This window comes from Phalangium opilio, unplaced genomic scaffold (assembly GCF_054372755.1).
Source record: "Phalangium opilio isolate 3A_F unplaced genomic scaffold, DU_Popi_V2 ptg000042l_1, whole genome shotgun sequence".
NCBI classification, from domain to species: domain Eukaryota; kingdom Metazoa; phylum Arthropoda; class Arachnida; order Opiliones; family Phalangiidae; genus Phalangium; species Phalangium opilio.
Genome location: NW_028324166.1, coordinates 3,732,559 through 3,751,176, shown reverse-complemented (window position 1 = coordinate 3,751,176; position 18,618 = coordinate 3,732,559). Strand labels below are relative to the sequence as shown.

Sequence of the window (18,618 nt, the reverse complement as noted above, 5' to 3'; positions counted from 1 at the left end):
AGGGCGATTTCGAGTCGAAAATGTTCTAAGACATTTTGTCGTCAGGGCCACCGTTTTCGGGTTATGATTTGAGTGTTTTGGGGATGTCCCCCCCCTAATTAAATTAATAATCATTGTCTTTCAGTTTTTTAATTAAATTCAAGGGGTCACTTAAAAAATACTCCAAACATAACTTGGAACATTGACCCGGACGCCATAGATATTACATTTTCGACTAGGTGTCCAGTCTAACTCCATATGGAGTTTTTGTATCTTAGCGTCACGTGGTGATTATGACGTATTTCAAATAATTTTTCCCGCCCACTTATGTCTTCTTAATCCCAAATCCTTTAAATATAGGTTTTGTTTGAAATCAAGAAGGGATATCTAGTTTACTATGGAGAAGGTGTAAATTCGCCACATTTCTAGCTTTATCTCCAGTCCAAACGTAGGTCCGAAGTTAATACCCGCCTCTAACTAACAATCAGCATCTCATTGGTTCTTGAAAACTCACGTCAGCGCGACGCGAATGACTAAAATTACGTATTTTCCGATTGAGGAGAGGCGAAATAGCCCGGCCTCCTTTTACGTCCCCCCCTCTTGCATTTCGAAAGGGGGACTGGGACCATGGGCCAAGAATAGTAAGAGGACTAGGCAGTCCCAAGCTTCTACGCGCAAACGACTTCGTCTTTCCAAAAAAACAGCCATCCCGTATCAGCGGGGGTTAAAATAGGGAGAAACCGGAATTGGGGTCAAGCATTTCCGGCTACGGCCAACTTTGCGCGATCTCGGTTGGCCGTATTAAAAATGGCGATTTTCCGAATTTATCTTGTTGAAACGAAACCCAAACCTTTGGCCAAGAATAGTTAAACGGTACGGCAAAAAGGATAAAGTTAAGTATTTTAATTTTTCAAGATGGTTAAAAAGAAGCTCTGCGCTTTATCTATCTGTAATAGTTTTAGTCGCTACTTTCGTAAACCGTACATAAAAACCAAGCCTTTGCTATGCAAACAATGGGCGGATTGTCTGGCTAAATTTAGGCTCAGCTGATATTGCCTTGTCACACTCACGCATGCGCTGAATTTGGAATTATATTTTCCGGATTTTTGAGCCACGTGATTTGACCCCAAAGAGTGACGAAGTTCCGGTTTCCGATAAATTGAGCCGATAGATCGCGCTACTAGTGGCCGTTTTTTCCGTTGGACGCCTTTTTGCGACCCTGCCTAGTCCTCTTACTATTCTTGGCCCATGCTGGGACTAGGCGCACGAATGCTTAGGCATCTTATATCTTAATTCTCTCTAGTAAACTAGATATCGCTTCTTGTTGAAATAAACAATTTCTTCGATTTTGAAAATGCATATCTGATTGAATCTCCGTATAAAAATTACTTTATTTGTTCTCAATTGTAATAACTAAGTTTCCAATTAGTGTCAGTAATCTAAATACATAATATAAATACCACAAGGCAACAATAAAATCATAACTTTGTGGCAGAACCTACAAATAAGCATTGATTACTTGAATGGATGTAGTCAAATATTATGTAAAAATATGTATTATTCGAGAGTTGAATTAGAAATGCTTTCAATAATTTCAGGCGGCTCAGTTATTTCTTCGGTTCTGTTGCTAAAGCAGATGCATCTGTCCCTGGGTTTGTTACCAACTGTACAGTCCCCAGAAACATCCAGGCTCAGTATTTGGCAATCAGTGTGACAATTCATTGAATTTTCATCGGGGTCCCCACCATGGCAAACTTCGTAGGAACCTAAATATTTATTTCCGTTGTTTTAAAATTGTTGACTCATTTCCTACGGAAATGTACACATATTGGGCTAGTTTTTGGTCCTTTTAACGTTATTGGGGCATCGATGAAATCATTTGCTTTGGTCCATTAATTTAAATTATGTAAAGACGATTAACAAATTCATTTAGGTGGCAAAATAAGCTTGGGTAAGCCGATGTTTTTAATTAGATTTTAAACCTTGATCGTCGTCGACAATTATTGAAATTGAACCATTTTCAACATGTTCGTAATAAGCGACAACTTTACAATAGACCATTTCATTAATTCCAGAAAAGAATCAAACACCACAGGGGCTGGAGAGGTCACCTTCTTGGGTTATTTTCCTCCTTGCGCCTAAAAGTATTTGAGGTAGTTAAATTTGGCTATCCTCTTATGTGTAGTGAACTCCTGAGTTATGAGCCTTCAAAATTGGGTGTAATGCTATTCCTACGGAGGGTATGTTAATGAACCTTTTGCTTAATTACTCGACCCCTTTTTACTCGATCCCCAAGTTTTTAGTATGGTTGGATGGGGGGCAAATATGACTTCCACGTATCTCTAGTAGAACCAGAGTTATGAGCCTCCAAAGTTGGGTGTAATGCTATTCCTATGGATGGTTTGTTTTATCGAACATTTTCCTTAATTACTCCGCCCTGTTTACTCGATCCCTAAGTTTTGTATGGTTGGATGGGGAGCCAATAGGACTATAACCTACTCAAAGAACTTCGTGTTGGCGTTAAATTGCTTGTTTGGGTATTCATTAACTTACATTGAAACACGCTGCAATAGTCCAAATTTTAATGTTTCACCTTGAAGGGACAATTGACAAATAAATTATTTCCCCAACTAAAAAAAATTCGCCTCGGGGTGGGGGTAATCGTAGGTCATTTTTCGACCCAAATTGACCCCAACAACCACCATTTATGAACCACAAGAGTATATATATTTTTGGCCACGTTAATTTCTAGTGACGTTTGAGAAATTTGAAGTTAGGTTATGTTAGATTACCTCTTAAAACAGCACCACAAACAGAACCATTAATTCGTCGCAGGTTTCCTCGGCATCGTGAACCCCATAAGTATTTGTTCCTTTTCAGTCTCCAGATGATGTCACGTTTGATATCGCAATAATCATGGCGATGGCCATCAGGACACATTCCTTAAATTGTAATACAACAATTTAGCATCGTAATTTCAAGAAGTTCTTAACGTTCCTTGGAAACCTTATACTTACTTATACCATAATAGTCTGGGTTGTTGTATTCCAAGTGATCAAAATTTCCAGTAACTCCGGATGTAAAAAGGAGCGAGACGAATAAAGCCAAAGAAGCTGCCACGATCGCCGCAATTAGACACCTCTAAGGAATAATTAAAGTTTAATTAATGCAATATGCATTGGCGAATACTGTTTTTATTTCTTTCGGTATCGATATGAATACCAACTACTTAAATTTTGCAAAACCGATTATCGATTCGAGAAATTCTTTTCGATCGATTATCGAGTATTTAGGCTAGCTAATTTTTTTTATATTTCGATTATTTGTCGAGTTCTCGGCAGCTATTCTAGACGTACGAGTACTCGATTGTCGACTATTTTCTGTGATTAAATGACAAAATACTAGATAATTGTTTGAGGGAGCGCTTCATCTAGTATTTAACGAAATTTTTTTGACTATTTATCGATTATTGATCGAGTATTTATAGAGAAATTTGATTATTTATCGAGTATTTATAGAGAAATTTGATTATTTATCGATTATTGATCGAGTATTTATAGAGAAATTTGATTATTTATCGATTATTGATCGAGTATTTATAGAGAAATTTGATTATTTATCGATTATTGATCGAGTATTTATAGAGAAATTTGATTATTTATCGATTATTGATCGAGTATTTATAGAGAAATTTTATTATTTATCGATTACTAGCCGTTACCCGCGGCGTCGCTCGCGTGTAATAAGAACTTCCATCTAAAATGATATAAAGAATGTGTAGATTTTACTGATGACTAATATTTTTGTAGCACCCTAGGAGCGAAGGCACTCGGCACAGTCCGTCAGCCCGTCGGGATATTTTTTTTATTACTTTTCACGCGGACATTATTCCATAAAGAAGGGTTTATAAGTTTTTGGCCGCCATTTAAAAAGATGGCAACAAATCGATCCCAAAATACCATTCAGCCCGTCTATAGGTTAAAGGAAACCATTGTACTAAATATTTGTGAAATCGGTTGAAACGCGCGGACTTTATTGCATAGAGAATATTTTCTTACATTTCTGGGCGCCATTTTAAAAGATGCCGAAAAATCGAACCCGAAAGACCATTCAGCCCGTCTTAAGGTTAAAGCAAACCAGTGTACTAAATATTTGTGAAATCGGTTGAAATGCGCGTACTTAATTGCATAGAGAATATTTTTTACATTTCCGGGCGCCATTTTTTAAGATGGCAGCGGATTGGAAAAATCTTTCTTAGTACGCGCCTACTACTTATAAGTAACGTTCCTGCAAATTTTCAGCCTTCTAGGGCAAGCGGTTTGGGCTGGGCGTTGATTATCAGTCAGTCTGTCAGTCAGTCAGTCAGTCAGTCAGTCAGGACTTTGATTTATATAGATATAGATTGATCGAGTATTTATAGAGAAATTTTATTATTTATCGATTATTGATCGAGTATTTATAGAGAAATTTTATTATTTATCGATTATTGATCGTGTATTTATAGAGAAATTTTATTATTTATCGATTATTGATCGAGTATTTATAGAAAAAATTCATTATTTATCGATTCAGTAGGTGTCGAAATTCGCACCATGACTAGTGCGCATGATGGTTACGCGCATCACGTGACCACGCAAATCCAATTAAAAGAATAGCGGGTTCTTCATGCTAGCTTAGGCCTTAGAAGCAACGCCGCCTATATTACGTGCTCACTGCACATGCAGTGATATTTTTTTAATTTTATCGTGCGTTAACTCGACTCCCCCAAAGGCGTTAATCCATCTTAAACACTTATCTAGTAGAGGTTTAGGTGTAGGGAAAGAGTAAATACCCGTTCCCTATACTTCAGTTTTATCTAAGAACCATAATTTACAATTAATAAAAAATATAATAGTGATGAATGTTCCGTTAAAGCACTAAAAAATAGCAGCGCGTGAGAATATAGGGTAAACAGTTGAAGCGTAGACAATTGGACCTTTACAAACACATAAAGGTTACACTCTCCAAAATTTATACACTTCATTTCTGGTTTTTTCCCCATTGACTGATTCATGTGTCCAAGGTACATCCTTATTGGATGTAAAATGTCGTCTGCTTTACTATATATTCTCTATGCTTGGAATACTGCTTTAATAATTCCTAAATTTTTACTTAAAAAAAAGAGAAATAATTCCATATCTAGGTGAAAAGGTTTGTAAGTAGTCCTCTTGACTGGGAGAGGTAATATTTTGGTTTTTCCAACTTGTAATTTAAAACAAGATGGCCCAAGGGCTGGGCCTCAATAGTAGCCACATCGTTATCTATTTAATTAGTACATAAATAAAAAGAAAAGAAATATAAAGACCAAAAGATATAAATTCAGAAGTATCCGACCCCAAAAATACAGAAGCATCCGACCCCTCAAATAAATAGGCCCCTCTCTCATTCCCGACCCGCAAGCGACCCGGCTTCGAATCCCGGCTGCGACCAGGAAAATTTTTAATTAAAATAAAATCTCTAACCGAGCTCAGCTCCACCTATGGGTGGGTTGATATACGATAGAGTTCATTTTAAGCTAAAAATTAACGATAACGAAAGCTAAAACTACGGCCACAACTACTACTACTACGGCTCGGGTCAAACTAAGAGCCTCATCGTATACTACGATGTGGCTAATGAACGAATCAACATGATTATTCCCAAAGGAAGGTCTAACGTTATCATTTCTGTTTTGTTCTTTTCCAAGATGCTAATAACGAATTTTTCTTGGTTAATGCCTAAATGAAGGTGCCCGCAAATTTAACACCATCGCGTCCAGCTTCCTAAATAGCTAAAGCAATTTGGGTTTGAACTAATTAGCGTTCATCATCATTTTGTCAGTTAGTTATAGGGGTATAGATGTCCTGTAATTGCATTTGTCTACGTCTCGACTTCCGAACTCCGGGTTACGTCTGCGAGTGCGTGATAATATGGATTTTTTCCGCCCCCCCTACATCACCCCCTTAATCCATTATAGATCCTTTCAATCTAAGCTAGCGTAAACCAATACACAGAGTGAGCCGAAAGTTAAATACACGTTTAAATAATCAGGTTTAGGTTTTATAATGAAAAGAAAAGATCATGGATTTGAACTAATTAGCCTAGCGTTCATTATCATTTTGTCAGTTAGTTATAGGGGTATAGATGTCCTGGTGTAATTCCATTTGTCTATGTCTCGACTTCCGAAGTCCGGGTTACGTCTGCGAGTGCGTGATAATATGGATTTTTTCCGCCAACCCCCCTACATCATCCCCTTAATCCGTTATAGATCCTTTCAATCTAAGCTAGCGTAAACCAATACCCAGACCTTTGGTTCTCAACAGCGTTAAACAGAACCCAAAACCGTACGTAAGGTCTGCCCGAAATGCCCTATTATAAAGTACTCGTCTCCATGGCATTCAGGCTGAAAACCTGGTGGCTGAGCACTGGTACTGGGAATTTTGTCATTGATCGGTGTATCTTTTTTCGCCGGCGTTTAGCAGTCGTTACACTCGCGAACAAAAACATTAATAACGCGATTGCTAAATCAGGAACAATGTAGATATCATACCAGTACGCGTTGCAATAACCGTCTCGGCTTAATACCCGCATCCAAATACGCGTTTATTTTTCTTTGAATATTCTTAATTTTGAAAGCTAGGTTGCGTCGCGAATAGAGAACGATGTCACCACGGGTTGGACTGGGAAAAGTCACCTTGTTAGGCTTAGGCGTTCTATTATTATTAGTCGGACTTACAGTTTCCGAGACCTCGAAAATTGACAATGTTAACGCCGGTGACGCGACCTCGGTTCAACCGAGAAACGTCGAACGTCAACGGCAGCCCACGAGTTTCGTAACAGCTGTTTACCATCCGCGACAATTTGAGGTGGAATTGAAAAATACTCTAGTCGAGAAGAGACGCTTCAAAAGAATCGAGAGGAATGCCGTTCCCGATTCAGAAGGCATTGATACCAGGTCACCCAATTCGTACGAATTGTCCAGGACACCCGTTAGACTATCATCCCCGCAGTCCTTCCTTGGGTAAAATTCATTATATCTCATTTTTGTCCGAAGACCTTTGGCGTTTGTCAAAATAATAACGTTATCTTAAGGTAGTTTTACGAGTATGCGTTTGCTGTGATAAAATAGAGGAAAAACAGATTAAACAGCTTCTACTCGCTCCGAGGGTGACAATTTTCTCCCTTTTATTTTTAGGTATTTCGACGTGAAGACGGATACGATAATACGAACCCACGATTCTCGTTCATTGGGAGCCGAATATCTGAACGAAACTGAAAAATCATCGAATAATGATTGCCTTCAATGGTGTTGGGAAACACCACGATGTAACGTTGCTGTTTTCGCTGATAAAGTACGTCGTTTCAATTAATATTTAATTAATCTATTCTTTAATTAGGTATATCTATTAAATAATTTTAGAATTCCGGGAGTTGCTATCTATTCGATTGTGGTCCCGTTAACTCATTCAGGTTTGTCCTAAAAGTACGAGGGGATGGAAACCTGTTCAGATACTTCTAACTCATTCGCCGAAAATATGTAATGGATTTTCAGTCGCGATACCAAGGCGTTAGGTCAAGTATCTAGACCCAAGAAAGTTTCCACCCAAGTAAAATATTTTTAAAATTATCGAGAATAACGAATGTAATATTTAGATGTCGCTTTACATCTCATGGGAATTACAAAAGTTCAGTTTTGCAAGTTCCGCCATCGCAATCATCAGGAGCCGAAAGAACTTCGTACGACTTTGCCCAATGGAAGTCCCAAGTTACCCACGAAAATGAATTGGCCAGTTTAAGATCTCGCAGACCCAGTACCGCGGTCCCTACACTACGTCCAACCGTGGGCACGCGGGGTGAAGAATTGGCCGCCGCTAGATACGATCTAGCTACGGTACAACCACCAATACCATCTGATATTCCGCATTCGTTAAAACAAGAAACTAAAGGTTAAACGTATCATTTCTACAAACAATTTAAGACGAATATTATAGTTAACAATTGCAAATAAATTATTTTGTAGACCAATCTCATTGCAAACACTATCAATTTCCTTGCCGACAAAACGAAGAGTGCATCGCGATCTACAACGTTTGCGACGGTATTCCCCAATGTCCCGACGGCAGCGACGAAGCCGAAGACCTCCATTGTCCCAAAAGCAACAACCCGTTAGAAGAGATCGCTGCTAAGAGCGAGTCACCCGTCCCTTCGCCGCTTCCCGTCTCACCATCAACCTCAGCACCATATTCTAGAGTCGTCCCAGCACCCCCTAATCGCGATAAACAACTCTTACACCCATCCTCCCACCTCCAATCAAACTCGCGTCCCGTCATGAACCGCTTACTAAAACCGAATAACTTTGATTCGGCCGAAGAACGACCACGAGTTAGAGGCTCAAATCTGGACCAGGACATGACCACTTACCAGAAAGAGCTCTTGGACAGTCACTTGAATGTCCCGTTGAACAGAAAACCGTCCATTGAATCGAATCTATTAGAAAACATGGACAAACAACTCGAGGAATCCAGAGTGGATGGAGGTGGTAATTGGAATCCTAATTACCCAATGAGAGACGCAATTAGAGACTCCGAAGATTACACGCCCAATAATCCGAGAGAAACAGATGGCGAAAGCAGATTTGTTCCAGCGCAAAATGCCAGACCTTTTAACAGCAAACACAGTAGTTTCGTCGCGGCCAACGCCGGATCGTATCGACAACCTCAACAACAAGCACCAATATCGAACCATTCCCCTAGTTACTCGAATCCTCAATGGAGTAGCTATAACGATAACTTAGAAGCCGGATCAAGAGCTTCGTCTTTGGATACGCCAAATCAGAGAAAGAACGCCGGTCTGTCGGACCTCGAATTCAGTCGTTACGATCCGCCCTTGTATCGTGAAGGAGCCATGACCAATGGAGGTGTCAATATCGACTCGGTCTATAGACATCAAATTGAAACGGACGCCGCTGAGGGAGGGACAAATTACGGACCATACCGAAACAACGATGATCGCTACTGGCCGTCAAACGACCGACAAATGTCCAAATATCCCCCCAAAGACGGTAAATAAACCCTTTCAAAATTCAGGCCAGGCTAAAGTAGAGTCTGATGTTTCTTAAGACGCAACATCTGGTGGTATGTGGACCACCAAGACGGTAAAGGACTTCTGGTAACTTTGAAGCCTAACGTCTTTGCGTCCACAAACACACCGGATGTTCCATCTTAACCCTAAGTCAAACGGACGGTACAACATTCGACCCCCTTTTGGAAAAAAATAACCCGAGCTTATGTCCTTACAGAATCCCAAATGGTACCATCTGACGTCGAGACGCGCGTTAAACAGAGTTCATTTCTTAACGGGTATTTTAAAACTCTTATTAATAACTTGTCCGCCAAAAGAGAAAATTAATTTTTGTCGTGTATTTTGATTAATGGGGAAGTTACGGAGATGGGCGACCTTCTTATAAAGGTCAACAACGCGAAGATTTCAAGAGCCGACATCAAATACCCGTTTATCCGGATAGCGTCAATTCCGGCATACCTCACGACCACGGACCGGTCGTACGACCACTAGGTGGGCACATGGATGAAAGATTAAAAATAGTCAAACTGATTTCTTTCGTCCATAGTTCAAAATGACGAAAGCCCGGAAGACGCAATATACGAGCCTCAGGCAGAGCTACCTGTTAGGACTACGTTGCAGCCAAAAGGTAAAGCGTTCGTAACCTTAGGGAAACAACAAATGTTAAGGGATAGGAAATTCTGGGTCTTGCAGATTATACGATAAAACACCGAACGACCGAGGATCCAGCTTCGACAACTGTTAAACAAGCCGAGGTCATTAGGTCAACCATCAAACCAGCGGCGACAAGCAAAATGAAACAGCAGCTGCATACCGCGCACCCAAATCCAGTTCCGGGAGCTAGGGCCGTTTCTTTAATTAGCGCGGAAAGTGGTATGAGCATCGCGGAGTTGAAAAGGTCGGGCAGAGTTCACGCCAGGGAGTCAAATAGCGCCGTTCTGGCCCTAAGTTTGGGCCTTTGCGTTACGGCCGTACTCTTGGTCCTGGTCGGTTGCAGAATGAGAAACATTCGAAAGCGATTAGCGCGACGCGGTCGTTCTTCTTTGACGCATGACGCGGACTATCTCGTCAACGGCATGTATCTATAACGTTAATTACTAATTACAACGCGTCAAGGAAATCCACTCAAAACACGATTCGTTTTGTCAGTCCCTTTATCTATCAAGAAATAGTTACCAGTATTAGGTATGGGTCAGTCCGTGTTATTTGAAGCAATTGCGTTACCATTTCTGTCTTGGCGAGTTACCTGTCTTATTACCCATCCACTTCTCTAAAGTCCTTACACTCTACGGGATTTACGAGAGGTTTTTTTGTGGGCGCTGCCATAACCTGTCGGCAGCCTTTACTTAGTGGCTGACATTCCCTGTCGTCGAACGCGCTCCGTAGCCATGATAGACCAAGTCTTCGAAAAAGGGGCGGTAACCTCGTAAGTCCCGTATAGACGAGAGAAATATTCCCAGTGTCGCTTTTATCATTTCTTCCCATGATGGTAACGTTATTGATTGAACGAATTTCGAGACAGGAAATTGCAATATTAATTTGTGTAGGAGCCCCCATTATGTCTAGAGATGTATGAATATTTTAATATTTTGTTATAGAAAGCGAAAATATTTGTGGTTAAGTATTAGACATTGAGACGTAACATTTTTAAATCAGCGTTTAAATCGAAGAATTTGAATATTCCAGCCTGTATATGTGAAATTAACATTTTCTTCTAAAATATTAACACCTGCGTTTTCCCATTTGGTCTTCTTTGTTACTTTCCTTCCAACAAGTTCACATCAGTCTGGGAAATAAGGATATTTTTTAAACTAGTCCTGAATAATAAACTGGTCTCAGGACTGGTCCCCGCCTTTGTTCTCCTATAGATTTGCAATTAATAAACTGGTCCCGAGGACAAGTAACCCGCACTCTTTGAATTAAAAAACTAGTCCAAGCAATTAATAAACTGGTTTTCGACCAGAGGAAGTGTGCTATTTCCCAGACTGGTTAACATTACGCCGATATCTTCCAACTATGAAATATACAGGTTGTTTCCAAAAGGGTGTTGCTCCAAGGGACACCCCCTAAACAACTTCCGATTAATTGGAGTGTTTTAAGGATGACTCCTTCATTAAATTAGCATTGTCTTTCAATTGATTACGTTAAAATTAAGGGATAAAACTTGTAAATAAACCATAACTTGTGTTAGGAGATGTCCTTTTTGGAGCCAAATTCGGACATGAAGTTACAATTGGGACTCAAAATCCCCCATTGAGCCATCACACTGTGATTCGGTCCTACCAGCACCCTTTTTATAACATTCTGAATATTACGTAACTGAGCTCTTTAACAATTAACGTTTATAATTTTAGAATCAAGATAACGCAATAATTTTAGAATCAAGATAACGCAATAATTTTAATGTCATTTTGTCAAAGAAAATCTTTAAATTGTGTCAGGAATCTTATCATCAAGTTTAATGAAACCCCATTTCATTCTTTTACGTTTGACTTCACTTGACCTGAAATACAAAGATTACAAAATATCAACACAAGGGGCATCTATAAATAAAAGTCTCTAACTGACTGATTGACTGGTAATGAAACCCTGAAATTGACGGGACGTTCATTTAATAATTTTAAGTAGTATGAAAACGCACTAATCAGGAAAGATTTGACTCCCAATGTTTTACTAGCATCTTGCGGAATGCGACAAAAATTATAACCCCTAAACCTTCCTTACAGTGTTGATTATACCTTCAAAGCAGAAACTCAAGCGGCGGAGCAAACTTAGATAGAAATAAACACACATATGGCACTGGCGTATCTTTCTCGCTGGTTGTTTCTAAGTCATCGTATATATGTGATACCATAAGTTCATAAGATATGCTGGCCATAAGTTTGTTACTGATTACTGAGAGTTCGTTACGAAGTGACCTAGGTAGGTCATAGATTCTCGTAAAGCGACGCCTGTTGAGGCGCTACTGTCAAAGGCTTAGTAATGCAGACTAAATAATAATAGAGAGCTTTCAGTTGGAGGAGGAGCTGGGTCTCGTGACATAATTTACGCTGCCATATATTGGTGGGTATAAAGCAAGAATGAAGCTGAGACCACCAATATGGCTACCAGAACAGCGGTAAGACTTGGAAGGATGTGACGTATTGAAAGCTCTCTATAATATGGACTACAAAACTAACCGAGTGTAGTCTGTAATTCTCCCTTGCCGTTCTCGAACTAGCTCGAGCTGTCTCTAGCATTACGAAGTATATCAAGTGTCATACTTATGGAACTTATCTCATAAACATATGGTGATACGCCTTTTGAGAAAGTCAAGAAACTTGTCTTTATCTATGTTGAAAATTAAGTAACAGTTCCAAAGGTCATCGAAGGGGCCCAGCTATGTTGCGGACAGCCTTAAGTCGGTGCCACACATCTCGTCGTATTCATTTCCCTCATAGCCAATCTTCTTGTGGCTTTGTTCGGAGACGGTAATCCTTGGGGAATACTGACTGCCAAGTAGTTCAATTAAGTTTTTAGCGCGTCCAGTTGAGGGGTTTAAAATGGGCGCGTTTCAGTTTGTGTCGCAGCGAAATAATCCGCGAGTGGATTCGGCTTTTTCGTGGTTCATGGCAATTTCCGTTTGCGTATTTGCCGTTTTAGTGGCGGCTTTTCCCTGGTCGTCCGGTGTCTTATTTGTTTTGATTCAGGACCACTACGGAATTAGCAAACAACGGGCCGCTTACCCGCTGACCACTTTGAATTCGACTCAACTCATTTTAGGTAAAAAGGAAATAATTTTTCGATATTAATGAAGTTTTCAATCGCGTTTAACTCTTTCAGGTATTTTTAGTGGATTTTTCGTCCATCGATTGAAAACGAGGAAAACATTGACACTGGCCGTATTTTTATGCGTTCTTGGGTCAGTCATGTCCGTTTTCAATCCTCTAAATGATCCGGTGACGTGGCTGACAATATGCATGACTATTAGAGGTATCATCTACCTGTCTATATCTATATAAGTACAATTAAGTCGTTACTGGCTCAGTCCAAACCGCTTTACCTAGAATTAGGCTGGAAATGGGCGGCGAAGTTACGCTTTAAGTATTTGGGCAAGACAATGTCGCGAGGGGAGCCCTAATAATTTCAAAATAATTTCGTTACAATGTTGGTTTTCCGTTAGGAATGGGTTCCAGTTTGTTCGTCCCAGTATCGATGCAAGTTGTTTCCGGTCACTTTGAAAAACACCGAGCCAAAGCCTTAATGTTAGTGTATTCGTTCGGTCCAGTAAGCGCTTTGATTCTCCCGTACGTCATGCGAGTCTCCGCGGAGGAATACGGTTTAGAGTCATCATGGCTCATTCACGCTGCCCTCTATATTCAAGCCTTACCATTGGCTATGATTATTGGACCACTAGAAGAAATTCAAGCTCCCCCAATCGCGGACTTGGAGCGTCGACCTATCTTTGACGAAAACTCCAATAGCGCAATTACTCTCGACGAGAAGGAATTGAAAGTTACGAGGACATCGAAAGATGGTCCTTTATCCCTTTTGAAGAAACTACTGAGAGTGAATATCTTTTACGTAACCTGTATCGGACACTTTATAACCTTTTTCACCGCCGTAACATTCAGAACGACCGTTCTGGACTACGGACGCGATATCAACTTGGAGACGACTCTGAATAATCGTATCTTTGAATTGATGTCCTTCGGTGATTTAGTCAGAATTCCAATTGCCTTGGTCATCGACAGAGCTCTTTGTTCCAAGGAAAATATTTTAGTTTTCGGGTTTTTAATTACCGTTTTAGCTCTACTGTTTTTAACTGTAGCTACAAATTATTTGTACGTAATTGTAGCATGTTTTTATAACGTAGCCTACGTTATTTGCGTGACGAGCCTAGCTCCTCTATTCGCCACATTAGGCACCGAGAACGTAGCCGTGTCCTTTGGAATATCTCTTTGTATCCAAGGCGTAGCCCAATTATTTTTACCATTTTTAATCGGTAAGTTTTTCAAAGACATTGTTAACGTATATCGTTAATTACTTTTTAATTTTATTTTAGGTCTGTTTCGTGATTATTACGGAAGTTACGTTTATTTGTTTTATATGTTAGCCTTACTTAACGCGATCATGGCCAGTGTGTTTGGCATCAGTTCAATCAAACATTGGTTTCCAACTAACAAATAAATAAATAAACGATTGAATGTCAATAGATAGTTTTCACACATGGAGGTTTCATACCATTTACACCAGCAGGCCAGGCTACCTGGAGGACAAAAGCAGACGGGTTTTTGTCCTCCAGATATCCTGGCCTCCTGGTGTAAAGGGTATGAATTCTCCATGTGTGAAAACTATCGATATGATGATGATGACGCAACGCTTTTCAAGGTAAATTGAGAATTTTAAAGGGTTCCAAAACTGACTCGCGCAGAGAGTTTCAAACCATCTAGCCAATATGGTTATACATTCAAAGAAAATCAGCCAGCCGCAATGGCGCTAGCTTCACGGATCGCAATAATCAATGATACTATATACCAAAGGATTGAAAGGAAACCGATTTTTAGACTTTCACTGCTGCCGTCTATCTCAATCTTGACTATCTCCGTAAAAATATTTATCTGGGATCTTATCTCTAAGCTCTAGAATAAATGTCATCAATTTTATTAATTTGATCTAATTTTTTTTTATTTTAAATTTTTAATTAGAATGACTAATTTTTGGTAATAATAGATGTCGCTAGTATCCACAGAACTTACTCTGATGGCTTTTATTTCTCACGTTAATTCTATGGAGAGGACGTTAATGAACGTTTCGCCTATTTACTAGAGTCCTAATTGTTGTAACCGCAAGTGTTTGGTATCGTTGGGAAGGGGATAAGTAGGGCAAAAACATAGTCAACGGATTTCCCAGTACTACCTAACAGAACCAGAGTGGAGGGATCTGTATTGGTAGGAATTACAGTAATGACTCGTCGGTAGCTTATCTAGTGCTTTTCTGACGATCTCCCAACCAACCCCAACTTGCCTTTATCGGAAGCTCATAAGGAGCTCCCACGTCCTTCGTTGATTATAGAGAGGTATTACACTGGACGTAACTATGACCGCGTTCGCAGTTGGAAAATCGGAGCAAGCGCCTTCGCAGAAAGCAATTTTTTTTTTTTATTTATTTGCTACTAATAGTACATATAAGCCACTAGGGCTAGGTTAGTACCTCAGAAAAAAAAGAGCTAAATTTAAATATCAGTGTAAAAAAAAGAGTTAAATTTAAATATCAGTATAAAAAAGAGTTAAATTTAAATATCAGTATAAAAAAAGAGTTAAATTTAAATATCAGTATTAAGGTAAATTACAGTGAGAGGACAAGTTAAATTTTAAAGTAGAAAGGGCAAGTTGAATTTAAATTAAAAGGGGCAAGTTAAATTTAAATTAAAGAGGGCAAGTAAAATTTAAGATTACTGAAGTATAAGTAGTTATACATTAAAGAGGGAGGAAAAAAAATGTGGAACAATCCAATATAAAAAAAAACATTAATGGAAATTTATGAGCTTCTTTATAAAAATGAGATCTTAAATCAGGAATGAGTGACCATAAGGTGGAGTTATTGACTAGTGCGTAATTTATCGAAGTGGGAAGAAAGGGCGGCACGGAATTTAGGTTTATCAGTTAGGGCTATGATGGACTCAGGGAGTGCGTTCCAATCAGTTATTACGGAGTGAGTAAAGTGTTGTAAACGAACAGTGGTGTTGACCCTAGGTTTAAGTAATTTGAGGGAGTGCCCGCGTGTAGAGTGGATAGGTGCGGGACTAAAGAAGTTACTGATATCTAGGGCTAGTTTATTATTGAAAAAGTCATGTAATAAGCATAGGTTGTTGATGCGATGACGGGTTAGGACTGGGTCAATGGAAAGTTTTGACAGTCTAACAGGGGCGGGCAGGTGATCTAGCTTGTGAGCCAATTTAGTGATCCTGTTTTGAGCTTTTTGGAGGGTTGTAATACCATTACAGGAGGAAGGGGTCCAAATTGGGGATGCATAGTCTATTAGGGGTAAGGCTAGGGAATTATAAATTGTCTTAATTAGTTTTGGGGACCGAGTGGAAAAGTTACGCCGAACTAACCCAGAGATATTACTTAGGCGTTTGCTGACTTTATTTGTGTGTTGAGAGAATTTCAAGTCAGGTTCTACAATAACACCTAAATCTGGCTCTGACAAGGAGGCTTTAATAGGGCTATCATAGAGTAAGTATGTGTGACGTGGGTTTGATGAGCCTAGGTGTAGGACTAGGTTGGCTTCTATTCCCATCGTTAGGATTAAGAAGCACGAGGCGATCGGCTAGGGTTACGAGAAACGTTTAGCCTCTCAATGGTTGGACTTCCACCAAAGGTTCGCGCAATTGTGGGTTTTCTTATCTTTTATATCGAATCAATCGCCTTATATACCCTAAATTCCCAAAAAAATGTTAAAAAGGCATACGCTTCAATTCAAACGTCAACAATAGCTATGTTTAAAATGAATTTAGGAACAAAGTTTCTTAAAACGATTTAACTAGAAGTAGAATCAAGGTAAATTAATGGCGATTAAAATAATTAATATCAATTATATTTATTTAATTATTTAAGAAAAACCTCTTAATTGCGTCTCGACTCGGAGAGGTTTATTTTGGTTTCCCAACTTGTTTTTTATGAATCGCTTTAAATTAAATATTTTGAAGTGTAAAACTGAACACTATTCTTAAAAAATCATCCAAAATCTTATATGTTAACATTTCAACAAAAGAGAAATTAATTTGATCCCTTATTTATGATTTAAACAATTTAATATTAACTCACCGGGATCATTGTCGCCAATAGAAACCGCACGCACTACGATCGAAAAGAACAACGATAACTCCCTGTTTGTAGTTATAACCCGACAACCAAAATGATTATGATGATAATTTTGAGCCCGACCTAGCTGTATCGATATAAGAAAATAAATATAGCCAAGGATCCTTGAAGACATTGTTACGTAATTCGAACTCTAAAACATAGAAATGAATTAAAGCGCTTCAAAGGGATGACGTCAACAAACACAATAGGATAATTGGATAATGAAATCCCAAAGTTTAAGTTGAGCAGCGTGACAAATTTAACATTTTAATATCTGTTAACAATTTTACTTGAAATTCACGTATGATGTATTTCAACCAAATGCACCATTATACCACGAGAGTTTTAGTTATCAGAGTTCACAAACTTTGTTAATCAAGGCGTCGGCAGAGGGTAAAAATTATTTGTAATACGTCACAGTCACCACGTGACGCCAAGATACAAAGACTCCACATGAAGAGTGACTGGACACCTAGTCCTTGTTTATAGCGATATTGCAGCGTCAATTCGCGAAGTGGTAGTTTTCACACCACGCCTATACTCAGTCACGTGCCTATGACGTAATTCAAATAACTTTTACCCACTCTCCGATACCTTTTTTTATGGATCGTTTAAATTAAAGCAAATGTCGGCTCCTGTGGTGCCCCTAATATGCTGGGTTATCTTCTACACACCAATTTAACCTTGTTAAAGGCAACAACCAATCATAACTCATCCACGAGCTTTTGCTAAGCATAGCAGTTCCTCCACCCGTCGACTATAGGAACATCAACCATTTCTTTAAACTAAACCACAGCCTATTGACTCGATTTAAGCGGTGGACATCGCGGAAAATATTCCTATTTGAAATCTATTCGTTTCGTTTCGTTTGTTTCAACGCGTGTCTTCATCATTTGTTTCAATGAACGTTTGTAACGTTTCAGTGATTGGCAATGAACTGGTTGGATCTATTTCCTAATATATTTTTGGCAAGCATCTATCAGTAAGCGAAATGCGCGTCTGTTAAGATGGATAGCATCTTCTAATCGAATCCAATGACATCTAGCTATTATTTAGCTTCGGGAACGAGAAAGAAGCTTTTCGCTTTTAAACAGGAAGAAATTATACTGTAGATCTTTCCCCAATGGCTTTTGCCATCCTTATTTTATAGGATGCATTCTTTCTGATACCATATCAAAGTCATACTTAAAAATATAGTAGCGTTTAATTTCGAGTGCCATAAGGTTTTTACTTCTCCGAGTGACGGACTGACGATGACGCCACGGAGAGGTATTACACTGGATGTGTCTGTGTGTGGGGGGGGGATGGTGCTTGTGTGACTGTCCACACATGGCACACCACCAATGCCACTCCATCTCACATTACTCCTCAAAGGTTTCAAAAACCGAAAATAATACAGGAATACAGCTGGTGGCTTGATGGAGCGATGATGTCATAACGATGCTGCCATCTGGCGGAAACCTCAGTAGCTTGATCTTGAGAGGTAATTCCTCTACATAGCGTAGCGTTTGCGATGCCGTAACCCTACCAATGGGGTTACATCATTGCAATGTTGTCTCATTAAAAAATTATTTCAGTTACGAATTATAGAAGTGAAATAGGCAAAAGACTTAATATAAATTTGCAAGGTATTCTAGAGGGCCGGTAGGCCCTTCTAGATAAGATCCCACACCCTCCCGTAATGTTAAATGAA

General features: G+C 39.3%; 3 protein-coding genes across 3 annotated transcripts; 2 read left to right on the top strand and 1 right to left on the bottom strand.

Annotated features, from left to right (window-relative positions):
• Positions 1 to 1,345: 1,345 nt before the first annotated feature.
• LOC149678453 (uncharacterized) lies at positions 1,346 to 16,955 on the bottom strand. The gene is made up of 4 exons (XM_089837147.1): positions 16,887 to 16,955; positions 2,997 to 3,120; positions 2,772 to 2,921; positions 1,346 to 1,745 (listed from the first exon to the last, which is right to left on the bottom strand). The coding sequence occupies exons 1-4, from the start codon at positions 16,893 to 16,895 to the stop codon at positions 1,537 to 1,539; spliced, it is 492 nt and encodes a 163-aa protein (XP_089693273.1). The 5' UTR covers positions 16,896 to 16,955; the 3' UTR covers positions 1,346 to 1,536.
• LOC149678455 (uncharacterized) lies at positions 6,414 to 10,820 on the top strand. The gene is made up of 9 exons (XM_089836410.1): positions 6,414 to 7,018; positions 7,193 to 7,349; positions 7,418 to 7,467; positions 7,651 to 7,943; positions 8,018 to 9,058; positions 9,296 to 9,356; positions 9,437 to 9,570; positions 9,626 to 9,706; positions 9,772 to 10,820. The coding sequence occupies exons 1-9, from the start codon at positions 6,660 to 6,662 to the stop codon at positions 10,164 to 10,166; spliced, it is 2,571 nt and encodes an 856-aa protein (XP_089692536.1). The 5' UTR covers positions 6,414 to 6,659; the 3' UTR covers positions 10,167 to 10,820.
• LOC149678454 (uncharacterized) lies at positions 12,656 to 14,850 on the top strand. Its single transcript, XM_089836411.1, has 4 exons — positions 12,656 to 12,840; positions 12,901 to 13,050; positions 13,241 to 14,062; positions 14,123 to 14,850. Exons 1-4 carry the CDS (start codon positions 12,687 to 12,689, stop codon positions 14,245 to 14,247), a joined length of 1,251 nt encoding a protein of 416 aa, XP_089692537.1. The 5' UTR covers positions 12,656 to 12,686; the 3' UTR covers positions 14,248 to 14,850.
• Positions 16,956 to 18,618: the final 1,663 nt, after the last annotated feature.

Excerpts from the sequence above, each read along its gene's own strand:
- LOC149678454 (XM_089836411.1), top strand. The coding sequence starts at position 12,687 with ATGGCAATTTCCGTTTGCGTATTTGCCGTTTTAGTGGCGGCTTTTCCC. Across the intron at positions 12,841-12,900 it reads TTCGACTCAACTCATTTTAG|GTATTTTTAGTGGATTTTTC; the intron begins GTAAAAAGGAAA and ends TAACTCTTTCAG. Across the intron at positions 14,063-14,122 it reads ATTTTTACCATTTTTAATCG|GTCTGTTTCGTGATTATTAC; the intron begins GTAAGTTTTTCA and ends ATTTTATTTTAG.
- LOC149678453 (XM_089837147.1), bottom strand. Across the intron at positions 2,922-2,996 it reads CCCAGACTATTATGGTATAA|GAATGTGTCCTGATGGCCAT; the intron begins GTAAGTATAAGG and ends TTACAATTTAAG. Across the intron at positions 1,746-2,771 it reads TTGTGGTGCTGTTTTAAGAG|GTTCCTACGAAGTTTGCCAT; the intron begins GTAATCTAACAT and ends ATAAATATTTAG.
- LOC149678455 (XM_089836410.1), top strand. The coding sequence starts at position 6,660 with ATGTCACCACGGGTTGGACTGGGAAAAGTCACCTTGTTAGGCTTAGGC. Across the intron at positions 7,944-8,017 it reads GTTAAAACAAGAAACTAAAG|ACCAATCTCATTGCAAACAC; the intron begins GTTAAACGTATC and ends ATTATTTTGTAG. Across the intron at positions 9,059-9,295 it reads CAAATATCCCCCCAAAGACG|AATCCCAAATGGTACCATCT; the intron begins GTAAATAAACCC and ends ATGTCCTTACAG.